Source organism: Panicum virgatum, chromosome 9K (assembly GCF_016808335.1).
Source record: "Panicum virgatum strain AP13 chromosome 9K, P.virgatum_v5, whole genome shotgun sequence".
Lineage (NCBI taxonomy): Eukaryota > Viridiplantae > Streptophyta > Magnoliopsida > Poales > Poaceae > Panicum > Panicum virgatum.
The window spans coordinates 27,926,422-27,944,329 of NC_053144.1; the positions used below are offsets into that span (position 1 = coordinate 27,926,422).

At 52.1% G+C, this 17,908-nt stretch overlaps 1 protein-coding gene and 1 pseudogene across 1 annotated transcript; one reads left to right on the forward strand and one right to left on the reverse strand.

Moving 5' to 3' along the window:
- The first annotated feature begins 857 nt into the window (after positions 1–857).
- Positions 858–3,333, forward strand: LOC120651098 (cyclic dof factor 3-like). Its single transcript, XM_039928463.1, has 2 exons — positions 858–1,187; positions 1,832–3,333. The coding sequence occupies exons 1-2, from the start codon at positions 1,095–1,097 to the stop codon at positions 3,050–3,052; spliced, it is 1,314 nt and encodes a 437-aa protein (XP_039784397.1). The 5' UTR covers positions 858–1,094; the 3' UTR covers positions 3,053–3,333.
- Positions 3,334–7,013: 3,680 nt separating this feature from the next.
- LOC120647913 overlaps positions 7,014–17,908 on the reverse strand; it is a 68,908-nt pseudogene continuing 58,013 nt past the window's right edge.

Consider the following 17,908-nt stretch of genomic DNA (forward strand, 5'->3'; position numbering starts at 1 on the left):
TGGCCTGGATAGAAAAGCTAGTTCCAACGGTACCAACAAACTGGCTCCCGGTTGTCAAGCAAGGAATTGGATGGAAACGACACACCTTTCTACCTTGAAGGTGCGGACGTCTCCCTAAATCCTAATGCTAGAGCCAAACAAGGTGCGATCGGTGCTCCTCCTGTACTCTGCCCACCGCAGCAAACAAGAGTTTGGCACAGGCCAGGATCGCACCCTCCGATCCTATTTTAGTTTTTGTTACTCTCCCTATTTTTATTTACATGTCGCATTAAATTTATTTTAAGTCAAACTTTGTTAACTTTGACCAAGTCTATAAAAAAATATAATTAGTAGGGGATTTCCCTTCTGTTTCTTTAAAAAAGTAAATTTGGTATTATAAATATTATTATTTCTTTCTATAAGTTTGGTCAAAGTTTATCAAGTTTGAGTTAGGACAAACCTAATACAACATATAAATAAAAATAAAGGGAGTATCCGAGTAAGCATTTTTTTTTCTTTTTTTTGAAAAGAAATTTTTTTTCTTTTAGGAAAGTTAGTTTCAGCCCAAGTTGGAGACAGCACTGTGAGAATCCAGCACGATCCCGAGGAATGGAGCTCAGGCTGCTAGCTAGCGTAGCGGCAAAAAGGGCAAGCTGCCCTTGGCTGAGGGGTCGAGACTCGAGAGCCAGCCTGCCAATGGGAGGGCGCCAGGTGTGTGGCCACCGGCGAGCGGGGGCTCGGCCCTGTGGCGCGACGGCGACGCGCGGGAGGAGAGGCGAATCAAAAACCGCACCCCGGAGGCCACAAGCCGAGCTTGTGGCTCTGCACCCCTCGCCGTGGCCCCCACCCCCCCGCCCCGCCCCTCTTATACCGGCCCCCCGGCCCATGGCCGCTAGCCACACCAGAGCACAGCGCAGCACGGCACGCCACGGCCGGGCTCTTCTTCTTCTTGCTCTTCTTGTTCTTCCCCGGCGCCAGCGGACCTGCGGGGCGATCCTCCACTGGCAGGGCAGCAGCGAGGTGTAACTGTAATTGACGGCGGCAGCAGCGGCGGCAGGAGGAGGAGGAAGCTTTCCGGCGGCGGAGGACCGGGGAGGAGGAGGAGGAGGACGAAGATGGTGGTTGAGTCCGCGGGGGGAGGCGGAGGGGACTGCCTCATCAAGCTGTTCGGGAAGACCATCCCCGTGCCGGAGGCCGCCGCCGACAAGGTCCGTTGCTTGCTGCTCGCCTGACTTCATTTCCATCTTCTTGGTCGGATCGGTTCTTGATTTGGGGGTTTGCTGGCTCGCTGAAACAGAGCATGTCGTACGTCATGCTTAGTTTCAGTGTCAGTAAGCGCTCGAATTGATGAAGGGATACGTTTCTTCTCCACTAAATCAGAAAATCCTTTTCCAAGTCAATTGCATGCATGATCCCTCTTCTTCTTCTCAAACATGGTGGCATGGCTGAATTTCGTGCGGATTTGGAGGTTTCTGAAGCTCTTTCTGGTCCCTTCAGATAAGAGGCTTATCCACTCAACTCCCTGGATCTCAGGACATTTCCTCATTAAGCTCTAAGAAAACGACTTCTTACCTTCCGGTAGGGTTCACAAGTAGTACAAACCAGTAGTACCAAATACAGCAACAACATCTGATCTAATTTAAACCAGTGCTGTAATAACAACTGTGGGGGTTTAGATGGGTAATTCTTACACAAAACGTACAGTACATAAAACAAGCAGATGCGTCTTCTTCTCTTTCTTTCCCTTCTATGAATACAAATACAAATATGTATGACACCCAGTAGATCTGTAGGCTTCTAATTCGAAATTCTAGCAGCTGATCAGACAGCAATTCCTCTTGTTTCATTACAGGAGAGCGGCGGCAGCAGCAGCATCAGCTCCTCCACTGAATCCGACACCCCGGAGAACGCCTCGGAGCCGTCCCCGCAGCCGGAGGTCGTGGACGCCGATGACCCCAAGAGCTCGCCGGAGACGCCGCCGCCGACCGGCGCCGGCGACCTGGCCGGGCAGAGGGAGAAGCTCAAGAAGCCCGACAAGGTGCTGCCGTGCCCGCGCTGCAACAGCATGGACACCAAGTTCTGCTACTTCAACAACTACAACGTCAACCAGCCGCGCCACTTCTGCAAGAACTGCCAGCGCTACTGGACCGCCGGCGGCGCCATGCGCAACGTCCCCGTCGGGGCCGGCCGCCGCAAGAACAAGCACGCCGCCGCCGCCGCCGCCGCCTCCCACTTCCTGCACAGGGTCCGGGCCGCAGCCGCCGCCGGCGGCGACCCGCTCATCAAGGCCAACGCCACGGTGCTCAGCTTCGGCGGCCACGGCCACGGCCACGGCGCGCTGCAGGACCTCGCCGAGCAGGAGACCCACCTCAAGGAGAAGCTGCTCGTCGTCCCGGCCAGGAACGCCGGCAACCCGCCGTCGTCGGTGGGTCCGTGCAGCGAAGGATCGAACAGCACGGACGACATGGCCGCCCATGGCGGCGGCATCAAGGACAAGCCCACCACCGTCGACAGACCTGCAAGCATGAACAACGGAGCAACCGTGTGGCCGTACGGCGGCTGCGCGCCATCTCCGGCGGCGTATTTCCCGTCGGGCATCGCGATTCCGATATACCCCGCCGCACCGGGTTACTGGGGCTGCATGATTCCTCCCGGACCTTGGAGCCTGCCATGGCCGGTGCAGGGCCTCTCGTCGCCCACCGGTGCCCCTTCACTCTCATCATTGGGGCCTCCTGACCCCCTCACGCTGGGCAAGCACCCCAGGGAGGGTGACGAGGGGAGAAGCGCCGTCCATGGCGGTGGCAAGGTGTGGGCGCCCAAGACGATCCGGATAGACGACGCCGACGAGGTGGCCAGGAGCTCGATCTGGTCCCTCATCGGGATCAAGGGCGACAAGGCGAAGCAGGACGGCGCGGACCATCACGCTGCCGCCGGGCACAAGCACGGCGGAACGGTGTTCGAGCAGAAGCGTGAGGCCAAGAAGCCGGCGATGATCGCTGCGAGCTCGCCGCCGCTCCTGCACGCGAACCCCGTCGCGCTGACACGCTCGGTGACCTTCCAGGAGGGATCTTGAAGCCCATGGATCGGCACTACTGAAATTTTTGTAAATCAGAGAGAGGATTGTAATATAGGACGTATTGGGGGGCAAAAGGGAAACATAGTGAGTGTTTGTGTAAAACATAGCTACTTGTGGACTTGTAATAGGCTATTGGGTTGGAGAATTAGCATGTACAGAGAATTAGCTATTTGGGTTGGAGAAAGACCAGGAGATCAATATGGCCCCTGGTTGTAGATAATAGTAAATAAATAATATGAAGAAGGAATATATTGCTTGATCAGGTGTTTCATTCATCAGCAGCTTGTTCACAAGGTCTGGCCATAACAAAAAGGAAAAATTTGGTACATGTGCATTCACTAGTCCACTAGATTCAGGATGTATTCTGAAAGTACACCTCATGCTTATGCATTTTATTCTTGAAATCAGGATAGGCAGGGAGCATGAATAACAGCATCAGATTTCTTTGCCGTATTCTGTGCATCAGTCCTTTTTGCAATTTCCTTTTTCATGTTCCTTTTTTGCCCTTTTAGTTGGGATAATTGGGCCAGGGAAAGTGATGCGAAAAAGTGGAGGCAGGCATGGCCAAAAAGGAGGGAAAGTGACATGCAACTGCTTGTGCAATTTCCCCCACTCACCTTAAAGGCCAAAGCTGAGTATTTTTAGCTGCTTTGCATACTGCCAGCCCACTCCTACAAACACAGTCCAATCAATATGAAAGAAGATAGATAAAGAATTGAAGCAAAAGAGGGGGATGCGAGATCTAGCAGTGGATTTGTGAGTGAGATGGGGGAGAGGGACACATGAACATACATGATTCATGTTTACTAAACCAGTATTATTAGGTACTGCTAATCTCAAGAATATACAGATAATATGATTGGAAATAAAAAAACAGAACTGTTATATGGAATCAAGAAAGTTGCTTTCACAATTTTATTAATATTAACGAGAACAAACATACACGTGTGTTGTTGACTGAAAAGAACATGCACGTGTGGCATGGACCGGAGGCGTTACTTGAAATGGTCAACGAGCTTGCTGTTTCTCAAGCAGAAAACCATCTTTGCAATGCTTCAAAACATGAATAATTACCACAATTACTGCTTTTTTGGGAGTTGACATTTGGGTGGTGCTATCTCCACTTGCGCATTTGTCAACCAATTTAACAGGATATTTTTTTTAATCTGATCTCTGAGACCCAAAGTCCACCCACATGTCAAATTGTCAACTTAGTGATCAGAAGATTCAGAAACAAAGTTCTGAAAAGGTGATTAGTGGTAACTAGGCTGGTCACACTACTGCCCAAGTGCTGGACAATCAATGCCTAGTAGTAAGCATGCTTATCAAAAAGTTACACAGAATGGTGTGCTTACAACTAAGTGCCACTCAGATAGCTTTTCGGGGCATTCAGTAGTGCGAGTGCATACATAGTGCACCCACAACCCAATCAAATAGATGATCTTACAATGCCAATTCGAATTGCGCCCATAACTGAGACAAACATATGGTAACATTTAATCTTTCAAAAGATAACTTCGCTCGAAAATTGAACATTTGGGCAACCCACCACACCTCAAGCTAAGATGAATTCTTTTCCTTTAGTTACTACCTGTCCAAACAGAGTTCCGCGTGGTGATAAAAATATTGAACTTACGTTTGCTGAGAAGCACAGCAAAATTTTAAAACGCAGCAACTTAAGAAAACAGCCAACCTTGCTCATCTAACGTATATCTTCAGTAACTTTCGGCTATGCTAAAATCATCCTATTTGGACACCTGGAGGTCAAACCCTATAGGCAGTCGACATGTGTGAAGCCTCCGAGCACCTTTTCAAAGTGATGCACCGAAAAAGACTTTACTAAAAAAATAAACTTTGAACAAGCTTTGAGTGCACTTTCCCATCAAAGGCAAATAAAGAAGAAAAAAAGTAGCCATACGCTTGAGAGGACTCACGAGTCACTAGCTAGGAGAACTCTCTAACTTCTTTGTCCACACCCAGCTGTTAAACAATCTTGTCATGATTGTTTTGAATGGTATTTTTACGTGTGGTCAAGTTTAAATACGGAAAGGGCATAAGAAAAGAGGGGAGATAGTGAGGCTCCAACCAACACACCATGGACACGCACAGATTTTTACGCATGTCGCTCTCGAAAAGGGAAGAACACGTGAAAGCAAAGGGGAAAACATGCCTTGCAATTGGCTCAATTGATGTGTACCAGTAACTTGTTTCTAATCACACAGGCTGATAACAGGCAATATCTAATAGTGGAATTGGTCAAGGCCCGTCTAACTGATACATACATGAAGGCATGGAGTGTTCAATGGAAATTAGGGCTGTAACCAAGATTATGCTACAATCAATGCAAGATTATAAGCTACAAGACTTTCTGGGAGAAGGAACCATACAATATTTGCGCATCATAAATAGAATGACAGTCATATAGGTCACTTACGGTAGTCTCCAAATCAATTGATGGCATCACATTTTTTTTTTCAAAAGCATCAAGATTGAAAGCAATGCTGAAAACAAGAAGATCCAGAGGATGGTACCAGTCACTGTCTCTTTGATAGCAGCAGTATACAGGTAAGGCCTTGATTTTAATTTGTATCATGTTCATACCAGAGGAGTTAAGATGATTGCGCCTCCATGGCTCATCCAGTATCATACACCTGTGCACATAGACCATCTCAATAAAGTTGCATGGGAACATTGCTTTGCATACGCAAGTTGCAATTCTTTATGAACAGCTAGCTGTAGCGTTATAAGAGGATAAAGGAATCAGTAGAACAGGAAGTGGCACATCGCATTTGAAGCGACCACATTGCTATACGTCTCTGTTCATACTATTCTGCCAGCAAACCAGCAAAAATGTTAATGGTCAGCTTTGAACTAACCCAATGATGATTACTTGGTTGGAAATTGAACTGATAAGGGCACACAAGGTCACAACTTGCATAGACTTGCAGAGTTACGGTTGTGGGTTGCTTTATCAATACAAGATCTTCAAAAATGACTTAAACTTGACAACATTTGTACAATTTTTTTGAATAAGACGAGTGGTCAAACTTAAGGTAAAAAAAGTCAAACAAACTATAATTTTAAAATGGAGGTAGTATTTCATTTCTGATAAATCAAACCCGAGTGGTTCCTTGAGCCAGCCCCCAAGCCGGCGACCCAGGTTTGAACCCCGGCGGCGCTGGCACCGGGAGGTCCTTTTGTAGCCTTCCCTTAAAAAAACTAAAGTACCACTCATAGTTTATAGTATACATCTTTTTTTAACAGCGTTTACATATGGTAATTTTCCTTATCAGGTGTGTGTGTGAGCGGCCTTCATACTTTACTGTTTCTTCCAACACAATACCTAAACTGAGAAAAGAGAATGCTACTCAATCGTACAGATTATGTAGTTCAGAGTGACCAAAGCCCCTAAACAGAAGAAATGAATTTCTGTTTAACGGCTGATTCTACAAAGCGCAGGACCTATCAATAGTGGTTCAAGAAGGCTGCAACGTGAAACCTGCTTTCTCATACTACTTTTTCAGCACCGCGACACACTAGAACTGCCAACCATTTCTAAAGGAAATAAGCCTGATTCCGTCAGAGCACTAGAAATGGGGAAGTAGGCTGGCTCCTCCATGAATCACCCGCTGAATTCTGGATCTTTTGCATCTGTATTCAACACGTGAAAAGGATGATCAAACTAAGGAATAGCTGCCGGCAAGGCGTGTCAGCAACCGACAGACTTGTGCAATGAGCTTTTGATCTGAAAGAAAGGCACACTGCAACTCCACGTCAGCCTACTAACAGTTTGGATTGAAATGAGTTTTATGGGTTAGGTTTTGATGTGGATTGTATTTGGGTCGATCAAAATGGGTTATATTATCTAATGGGTTGGGGCGGAGCGGGTTATTTAAATGCTGGTTGAGAAGGGTTGGAGTGAGTTGAAATAGATGATTAATACATATGACTTCTCGCCTCACGCCTGAGTAGCCTGCTTCTCCTCGTTGATCTCGGACGGAAGGCCAATCCCGACCTGCAGCCACGGCGAGTTCTCCTCAGCCATTTTCATGTCCTTGAGGTCACTGATCTTGGCCTGTTTGGCACTCGTGCTGTAACACCCCCAGGAATCACGCAACACTAAGATACTACAGAACTACACTATCAAATGCTGAAAACTAAAAATTTCAGCAGTATATACCTATATACAAGCATGACGCGGGAGCAACAAAGGATATATGTATAAGAAATGTGTGATACATTAACAAGGTAACTCATCTTTAATGGACATGAGAAGGAGCACTATAAGATCTATCAAAATCAAAGTTGTACACCACATCATTAAATAATCCTGTAGAAGTGTGTAGCGTGCAACTAACTCACTTCCCTTCATGCTAGCTTCAAAGGATCACCTGGGAAGGGATAAACAAGAGTGAGATTGAATAATCTCATCAGCAAGTGAACTACTTTTAAAAGCTATTTAAACCGCAGTAGATTATTTAATCATTTGATAATAAATGAGCATTGGAGAGACACCCCCCCCCCCAAAAAAAGAAATCTACTTGGTATGCAAGAACATAGCAAGGGCAAAATAACCTTCTTTCTATTACAAGCTACTCATAATGAGTAATGTAAGATCCCCAAAAAGAATATATGATAGTAAGTAGTCCTTAAGGAAAAACATAACATATAGGTCTTCATAATAACTTGAAATAAATGTAGTGATGTGCAGATCATATAGCATAATAAAAAATGGAATATCATTTACTATCAAATTGAGGGGCAGAGAAATGCAAAAGAATATATATATACTCTATATACTATACGGCATGGAGAGGAAGAGCTGGGAGCAACCGAGCACTCCCCCAGCGACACGTGTCCCCGAGGAAACCCGACGCAGACCATGGAATTGGCGTCCAGTCCTTTCCCCACAGCGCCGCGCCTTCGTTCCAAAAAAAAACGCCGCGGTTTGCTCCTCCGACCCACCCGCACGCACGGAGCTTGGAGCTCGTGCCGCTCGAATCCGACTGCCGCCATGGTAGGGCGTGGGAGGAGGGAGAGGGGGTGGAGGGCTGGCCGCCGCAGCCCGCAGATCTGCGCACGAAGCCGCGAGGAGCTGGCGTGGAAGGGAGGGAAGGCAAAGAGGAAGGGGAGGAGACGAGAGGGAGGGACGATCCAGTCGCCGCCATGGCTCAGAGCTTGGCGCGCTCGGATTCGACCGCCGCCGGAGCTCGCCGCCTCAATCTGTGCCTCGCCGGCCGCGCCTGCTCACCGTCGTGTGCGGGGCGGGCAAGCCGGGGAGGTGAGGAGGCCGCGGAGGCGCAGGGAGCTCCCGGATTCAACCACCGCAGGAGCTCGCCGCCTCGATCTGTTCCTCACCGGCCGCGCCTGCTCGCCGGTGTGCGCGGGGCGGGCGAGCCTGCCAGCCTGGGAAGTGAGGAGGCCGTGGAGGCGCAGGGAGCTCTCGGATTTGACCACCGCCGGAGCTCGCCACCTCGATCTGTGCCTCGCCGGCCGCGCCTGCTCGCCGGTGTGTGCGTGAAAGAGCATCTAGGCCCTAGTGGGTTTTGGAGCATTGATTGACAACACGATTAAAGGACTAACTTGTTTGCATGAGATTATGAACATGTATTTAATTATGAAATATGTATTAAAAGAGATGGCTCATGTGTTGCAAGCAAGCGTGTTTATCCCATTGGTATAATGTGCATGTGACAAGCAAAACAAGAAAAGGAAAATAGAGCAAAGTATTCATGAATGATATAAAGGCTCTAATATTTACGAAGGCTTGTTTCGATCTATGATGGGATTCAAAGTGACAAGTAAAGATTTTGTGAATGAGATGTGATATGCTTATGCAAAGTCTCAAATATAGAAGATCTTGTCACATGTGATAAATGGATGTTAACTTAAGATACAAGCAAGAAAGTCAAAAGAGAATGAGACATGAGTTGATACATATATGATGTCTCAAATTGGAAGGCTTGCATATAAGATTGAATTGAGAATTCAAATTGACAACGAGGATTTCATGCATGACACAAATCAATATGAGTTCAAGATGGACGGTTAGGATAAAGGTAGAGGACCGAGAGGCGTGTTTCAAGAGGCTACGCAAGCGACGGCTTGGGGGGGGGGAGCAAAGAAACCGATACGGGTCAAAGGCCAGAGATCCTAGAGTCATGGAGAGCTCTATATTGAATAGTGTCATTATTCAAGAAAAGAAGGTGACTTGTGAATCAAGGTGGATTTCATTCCTACGCAATTCAAAGATTCAAAGTCACTAGCTCAAAGTGGGTATGCTCAAAAGAAAGAAGATGTTGATGCCCTCACGGTATTGATCGAAGAAAAGTCGGCATGATCATGTTATGAAGAAGCTCAAGTAATCGTGGAAATTGTATACTTCATTTATGCACGTGAGTATAGGTATGCCGTACTATCAAGAGGGATGCAACATCAGTAGGTTTAGACAATACCAAAAGTGCTCAAATCAGTCCCTAATGAGTTTAGCCTAAGGAGTGAGAGCTAACTGCAGAAAACAGAGAGGGACCGGTCCAAGGGACCGGTCTAACCGGTCTGAGCAGGGTGAGCCTTCAACGGCTAGTTTTCAAAACCGACCGGTCTGACCGGTATAGGGGACCGGTCTGACCGGTCTAACACTGACAGGGCAACAGCTAGTTTTGTGAGAAGGGGTATTTATACCACATGACTTCACCCATTCGTGGGTGCTGATGCTAGAACATTTCAGAACATCTTGAGAGCCTTGTGAGCACTTGGAGAGTCCTCCCCAACCTCTTTTTGTGAGAGTTGTTTGATTCAAGGTGAATCTTTAAGTTGGGTTGAGTGAATCCATTCCTTGAGAGCCATTTGAGCAAGAGAGAAACATCCCGAGCTTTGAGCACTTGAGGTTGCGTCGGCCAACTCGATTGAAGCATTTGTTACTCTTGGAGCATCGGCTCCTAGACGGCTAGGCGTCGCCGGCTAGCTCCCAAGGTTGTGGTGAGCAGCGGCAAGTTTGTTGCGGCTTCGATCGTGTGCCAAGAGGGCGCATGGTCATATAGTGAAGAAGAGGAGATAGCTTGACCTTGGGGTCACTATGAGCTTCCTCAACGGAGAGTAGGATTCACACGTGGGTGCACGGGGTGAATCCGAACTTAGGTCAAACAAATCACCGTGTCTTCATTGAATCATCTCTATTTCGGTTTGATTTACTTACCTTGCATTTATAGTTTTGAGTTTCAATTGTGCTTCCGCTCGATCTACTTGGGTGTGCTCTACTTGTGTGTAGGGTCTTGTTTCTATTGTTAGAAATACTCTGCAAGACACATATCCCAAGTTTGTTATAGGTTCAAGCTCGAGAGGGGGACTTGTTCCTGCTGACTGGACTGTCTGCATGCATAGACCGGTCTGACCGGTCTGGTATACCGGTCTGACCGGTCCAGGCAGTCCCAGTAGGGATTAAGCGCCAAATTTTGAAGAAACGCCTATTCACCCCCCCTCTAGGCTACGACATCGCGTGATCAAGATCCTTTCAGTGCGGGGCGGGCCTTCCTCCTCCCCCCCTCCCTCACCAGCGGGCACGCGGCACGGCGGCTGCAGATCAACCAGCGTGCGCACGAGCCGGCCGCCCTCTCCCACGCAGATCTCCGCCGCCGGCAGATGGGCGTGGGCACAGCGGGGCCTCTTGTGGCGGCGGCCCAGCCCCTGCGCGCGGTGCGGCTGCGCACGGTGCGACCGACGCGGCTCCGGCCATGTCCGCCGGGACCTGCGCGCGACGGCGCGGCGGCCTGCTGGAGCTCTCCTCGGCGCGGCGCGTTCGACCCGGTGCGCGGTGGCGGTGGTGTTCAACCCGGCGCGGCGGGCGGCAGCGACGGCAGGCCGAGCAGGCCCCATTCTCTCTCTCTTTCCCTGCTCGAGCCCCCTCCTCGAGATCCGCCGCCCCCCTGCTCGAGCTCCGCCCCGTGCTCCGAGCTCCGCGACAGGAAGGACCGGCAGCGAGCAGGGCCGACGTCCCGGCGTGGCGTAGCGCGCCTTTCTTCCTAGTATATATATATATATATATATATATATATATATACCCACGCTAAAAAGAGCCCTGGCCTTCCGTAGGAGGCCGAGCGCGCCCCGCTGGTCCGTCGGACCCGCAGTCCCATCCGAACCGCGCGCCGCTCACACCTGGCACCCTGCTCGCCCACGTGGCTCCCGAGGGGCCGCTCACACCTGGCACCCTGCTCGCCCGCGTGGCTCCCGAGGGGTCCGCGCTCTCCCGCGCTGCCCAGCACCCCCAGTGCGCTGCACGCCGATTTGAGGCTCCGTTTAGTTCCCAAAAAGTTTCTTACAATACCTGTCACATCGAATCTTCGGACACTTGCATAGAATATTAAATGTAATTAAAAAATATAACTAATTATACAGTGTAACTGATTACCACGAGCTGAATCTTTTAAGTCTAATTAGTTCATAATTAAATATTATTTGTCAAGTAACAACGAAATATGCTACAGTACCAAAGACCCAAATTTTTTCACCAACTAAACACACCCTGAATTTCTGGTGCCCCACGCACATCTGCTGCTGCTGCATGTGGCCCCCTGTAGCGAAAATGGCCTCTCATGCCATATTTCAATATAATGTTTTGGCGATTGATGACACACGCAACACTTGAACTAATGTGTTTGCTTAGATGATATACTCAGGCTTTTAGGTTCAAGTGATGACAAAGAGAAGAGAGGCGAAGCTAGGCCCGAAGGGCCGCCCCTACCTAAAAGAAATCAAGTCACCGGTTGAACCGACGCCAAGCAAATTACACACGTCGGTGCATTGACTTGAGCACGTCTGGGAGTTTTAGTATCACCGGTTAAACCGACGTAAGGCAAAATGTACTCATCGGTGCAATGACAGAGATGGCCTGCGGGCTAGGGTTTGGCACCGGATGAACCGACGATAGCAAGTTTGAATACGTCGGTGCAATGACAGAAGCAGACCAAGAAAAATGCATGCATCGGATGAACCGATGATGCACCGGTTAATGGCATCGGTGCAGTTGTCCAGAGAGTTTGTTTTTCAAGGATCAGAGGACAGTTGCACTCACCGGTTAAACCGACGCTAATATTACATACACCGGTCGATTGCGTCGGTTGATTGCCCGTACACGTAACGGCTAGTTTTCAGTGGGCAGTTTAGTATCACCGGATAAACCGACGATGGCATTTTGGGGAGCATCGGATTAACCGGTGTTAAGCACATTTCTGGCAGCTTTTCTCCAACGGCTATATTTGCTTGTGCTGCCTATATATACCCCCAAGGCCGGGTCATTTGAGGGTGCTGGAGTTCAAAGAAGTATACTAGAGCTAAAGATCATCTCCAACCACCATAGAGCTTCATTGTACATCATATAGGCTTAAGCACACTTGTGAGAGTGCTTAGTGCTTGTAATAGGGATTAGTTCTTGCGAGAGCTCCCTTGAGAGAAGTCTTGCTGCGGCAAGCAACTTGTGATCCGTCGTGTGACCCTCCGTCTTGGTGTGGAGTGGCAACGACACTTTGTGCGGGGGAAGAGGAGGCCCCCTCCTTGGTGGAGAAGCTCCGTAGTGGATTTCGGCCGGGTGACCGAGAGAGACGGTGGCGGTGCACGAGACTCGGTGTCTTGTGGGCACTTGCCTTTGCTTGCCGGCATCGCCATTGGTGGCGTAGTGCAAGACGGTGATCGGAAGAGCCTCGGTGTCCCGTGGACGTAGGCGTTTATGCCGAACCACGTTACATGACCGTGTCTACTCGGGAGTTTGCATCCCTCTTGCACTTATCTCTTTACTTACCGCATTACGTTTCCGCACTTACTCTACCTTGCATACCTTTACTTTCCTAGTTAGTTTGATTATGATTAGCTAGGTTGCAAGTCTTTTTAGGGGTTAGTAGAGAGTAGCATAGATAAACCTTAGTCATAACTAGTATGCGTAGGACGTGTTAGGTTTATCTTTTGCAAGTAGTTTGAGCCCTAGGTTAAAAAGCGATTAGCGACCCTATTCACCCCCTCCCCCTCTAGGGTCGGACACCCCGGTGATCCTTACACCCCCAGCGCCGGGCCTCGCACTGCTGCTGTTGCATGCTTTCTGAATGGAAGAAGACACTGCATGACTGGTTTGAATTGAAAAGTGAATGCCACTCCCAGCCCACTGTCGCATGCATGTCTCCGTGGGTTATCTATTTGCATGAGAGTTCTATGATCAGGTGGTTAAAGATTTATTACACAACTGTCGGTGTCCTGACCCGGGGGCCCGGATCCCAACTAGTAAATGCTGCGTGTTTCCTCGTCCCAGATGATGATGCAAGAGGCAACACAGTAACGCACGGTTTATCCTGGTTCCGGCCGCGGGGCCGTACGTCCAGCAAAGGGGGTGTGCGAGTGCACTTTGTTATCTTACACCCGGAGTGCTTGTAGTAGGGGGTACAAGCGAGGCGAGAGAGGGAGGGAGGCTCCCAAGTCTCTGCTAGAAGAGGGGTTTGAGCGTGGCGAATAACGATGTCGGAAGCTAGGAGCAGATGCGTGTGCTCTGAGCGGTAAGTGTCTAGAGAGTCGACCGACCCGTTTAAGGGATGCCCGCCTCCTCCTTTTATATACACAAGGAGGGGCGGGATACATGAGTAGGGGGACACGGAAGTCGCCGTCTTCCCTCGAATCGTGGGGGTGCAGTGGTCAATCACTGTAGAAAGTACACTATGGGGCACGACATTTGGCGTGGCGATCGTCCTGGCCATCGTCCTTGGTCTCGCGGAGATCGCGCCGGCGTCCTGCCAACCCCTGTAGGCGGAGTGGTCATTGCTGTAGGGCGTACAACTCTCCAGATGTGGCGTTCCGTGGGCCCTGCGGGTCTGGATCTTGTGTACTCTAGCGGCAGCGGGGCACGCAAAGGTCCCGGACCCCCTGGACGGAGTGCTGGCGTGCATACTTAGGAGGTCCGGGAGACACGTGGAGGTCCCGGACCCCTCAAGGGGGGAGGTCCGGGCTCCTGGCTGCGAGTGATGGGCGTCCCTCTCGGAGGGGCTCGTGGCGACACCGGACCTCCTCCCAAGCATGAGGTGGGCTCGGGGTCTTACGTGTGATGATGTAGAGTCCGGACGGCCGGAGTTGGCAGAATAGTACGGGGGGCAGTGCCGGACACGCTCCATCCCGCGTCGCAGGTCCAACAGTATCGCCACAGCGCCCGGGATGGCGGAGCAGTGACTGGAGCGGGCGGATGGGACTCCGGTCACAGCCATCGTAGGAAATGGCGGTCTGACACCATCTGTCCTAAGCACTGTGGAGGAGTGGTTGGCACTTAAAGACTCCGTACGACGGGCGGGTGAGCTGCAGGGCTGTTTGTCCCTTGCGCCGAGGGGTGGCCTCGAGCGAGGCGGAGATGTGCCGCCTGCTCGAGGGTAGGTTCGCTACCCTCGAGCGAGGAAATGTGCCGCCCGCTCGAGGGTAGGTTCGCTACCCTCGAGCGAGGCGGAGATGTGGGGCGCAGTCGAGGGGTCTCGACGGGAGCCCTCGAGCGAGGCGGAAACCACCCCACAGTCCGAGGAGAGCGTGGATCGGCCGCACCGTGTCGGTGGGCCACGTGTTTGGGCTTCTTTGAGTCCTTTCCTTTCTTCCAGACCGGAGGGAGTCCGTGGGCCTTTGTGGGCCCGGTTGCCTTAGCATGTGTTTGCGTTTTAAAGCGATCTTAATACCCCGATTAGGGTGTCCCTAATCCTGGTACCCTACAGTAGCCCCCGAGGCTTTGGTTGAGTCAAGGGATTCGGCCAAAGGGTGATTCGGCGATTTCGCCCTTGACATGATCAGACAATGCCGCGCACCCGCCAGATGCGCCTGAGCGCCAGCCCGGCGGATGTGACAGCACGTCGGTCGGGGTAGTGCGCCCGCGGGGGGAGTCCTTTGAGGCGCCCGCCTTTTTTGTTTTGTTTGTTCCGGGGACAAGACGTGTCCGCGAGCTGAGGGGGGCCAGGGCGACGATGGCGCCTGCTATGGCAGCTGGCGCTTTCGTCACGCTGTCCCGCGCTCAGGGTGTTGGCCCCGGCTTCCCTGGTTGCCTTGTGGCGCGCCATTTGAGGGCGGTCGGCCTGAGCCGATGCTGCGCCGCTTAGCGTCCAGGGGCTCAGCTTCGCTTTATTTCATTCGGTCGCGTCTCGGCGTAGTAACCGAGGGCATCCTTTGCTCGTGAAATGCTGCGCCGTCACGGGCGGTCCAAGCCCTTGCCTTTCGACAGGCTTGAAGCTTGGCGCTCGACGCAACTATAAATAGGGGTCGTAGGGTTCCCTTTCTTCTCCAACCTCCCTGTTGTTTCTTCTAGCATCGCCCAAGTCTTGTAATGTTTTACTTTGCCTCTCGTGTCCTGCCCCCAGATGGGGTGGCATGGCTTTTTTAGGCTTTGGTGCTAGAAGAATGCTTGCGAGTGGCGGGAGAAGACCGGAGAGGGCGTGCGCACCATCCCTCAGCTTAAGTGGGATCAGCAGAAGAGCGTTGGGCCCGTGGGGTCCTGCTCCTGCGATGTCCCCTAGCCTGAAGGGGGATGGAGACGCCTGACCGTGGAGCTGGCGCCAGGTCGGGCGGCTGTTATTCGCATCGTCCCTCCCGGCAACATGGTTGCTCTCGGGGAGACGGTGCAGAGGGTGCTGTCCGCCACCTCGGCCCCACGTGTAGTCTTCGGCGGAGGAGATGCCAGAAGAAAGCTTGCGAGGAAAGTGTCCCGCTGGACCCGTGTGGCCTGGGGGCTGTTCCTCGCATCCCTAGCAGCCTGGCCGTCGCACCAGCCAGGGGCTCGGTGCCTTTCTTCGCCGCTTGCTCCTCCCCAAGACAGGGAAAATTGCCACGCATGTGGCAATGTGTTTGTACTTTTCGACGGCTTCGCGCCGGTAACCCTTTGTAATCTTTATTTGCATTGAGCAATAAAGTCCCCCCTTTTTTTTGGGAAGTATGATCGAGGGTATAGGGACATACAGAGGGTTACAGTCCTCGAATATGTGTGAAGTCTCCTTCGCGGGGGCGCGTCAGCGCACCCGCGGGTCTAGCCCCCGAGGCCTTGGAGGAGAGTTTGTGCTCGTCCAGGGGCTATAAACGTTGCCCCATTGGGTTGCCTCACCGGGATGGTCGTCCAGCGTCTTTTTCAGCCGACAACGGCACTCTTTCAGCTGCCCTCGGCATTCTCCGTGCTGGTACAGCGACCCGGCGTTCAGCTTAACCGTCAGGAGAGTGCACGTTAATAGCGGGGGATTTGGTTATACACGGGGAGCTTCGTAATTGACGGTCGTCGACTTATTCGAGGGCGCGATTGAAACCGTGGTGTGCGAGGGCTCCCGAGCCCAGGCCCATGTGAAGGCGTTCAGGGGAACCCTCGACTTTTATTACGACCCTCGTCGCCCTTCCGCAGGGAGGAGGGGTGAAGCGCACCATGCTACCCATGCCCGGGCCGTGAGCTATGGCTTCTTCGGTGAGCTGTTAGCGGGTTGTTCAAGCGGACGTCCGTGCCCCATTCGATAAGGGTCGGCTCGTGGTCCATGGACACGTCTCATAAAGCACTCACGAGGGTTCGCTAGGCGGGGCTCGGACCCGTTCGATAGGGTCCGAGGGCTTGATGCTCTCCCTCGATAGGATCTCCCTTCTAGGCACCCTCGACTGGCCTTGAACAATGCGTAGGATGTCTCGAACTTTGCGTTCGAGGATGGCTTGTACGGCACATCCATGCAGTCCCTGACTCTGGCGATCTGGGGCGCCTGTCGAACCCTCGAAGGGCCAGGCTTCGAACCCCTGATCAGTAAGGCCTCGGAATGCGATTCCTTCGAGGGTAAAGGGACCCCCGAAGGAATATTCCGTCTTGATTCGAAAACGACACAGAGTTGCGAGTCACGCGCGCGGGTCTTCCGCTAGTGGTGGGCGACGTGGCCCAATTCGTGCGGTGCGGTGCGGGGCGCGCCTTTTCAGGCGGCAGCCTCGGGCAGACAAAGCGGTGTGGGCGGCGGCTGACGGATGGGATAGCGCAACAGTCGCGCCGTGCCCGTCGGTTACCGTGCCGTAGTTATTGCTGCGTGCGCGCGTGGGAGACTCCGCGGCCGTGGGGCCCAACCGTCAACGACAGAGAAATCTACCGCATTATATGCGGTAGATTCGGGCTGTGGTGGCGGACTCGCCCATCGCGGTGAATAAAAACAAAGAGGAAAGGGTTGTTTGGGCTCACCTGGCCATTTTGCCTTCATCCCACTTCGCCTTCTCCGCTTCCCCTGCATCCTGAGCCCACAGCCAAGAGCGAAAGGAGGAAGAGGAAGGAGAGAGAGCACCTTGGCCATCCCAGAGCCTTCACTCCCGTGCCCCCTCCTCGACATGAAGAGATGTCTGACGTCGAGGAGCCTTTGCCGTGGGGGAAGTCCTCCGCCACCGTGGCGGTTCTGGAGCAGTTGGTCGCCGACCGGCTGCTGCCGCAGAACCCCAACTCGGGGGCGCCGGCGTGGATTTCCCCGCGGCCAGAGGAGACCGAGCCGAAGCCCCCGCAAGGCTACATTGTGAGCTTCGTGCGCCTTCACGAGCGAGGCTTCGGCATCCCCGTCTGCAGGTTTATGCGGGCGTTGTGCGATTATTATGGAGCGGAGCTGCACAACTTCAGCCCCAACTCCATCTCGCAGGCGGCGTTCTTCGTCGCCGTCTGCGAGGGGTACCTCGGCATCGAAGTGCATTGGGATCTCTGGATCCACCTGTTTCGCGGGGAACTCTTCATCGAGAGCGCGCGGGGCCAACCGAGGCGGTTCGCGCGCGCCGGTGGCCTGACGTTCCACGTGCGTCACTCCCGGAAGAACTTCTACATCCCGAGCAAGATGACGACGAACAACGCCGGGTGGAGCCGAGGGT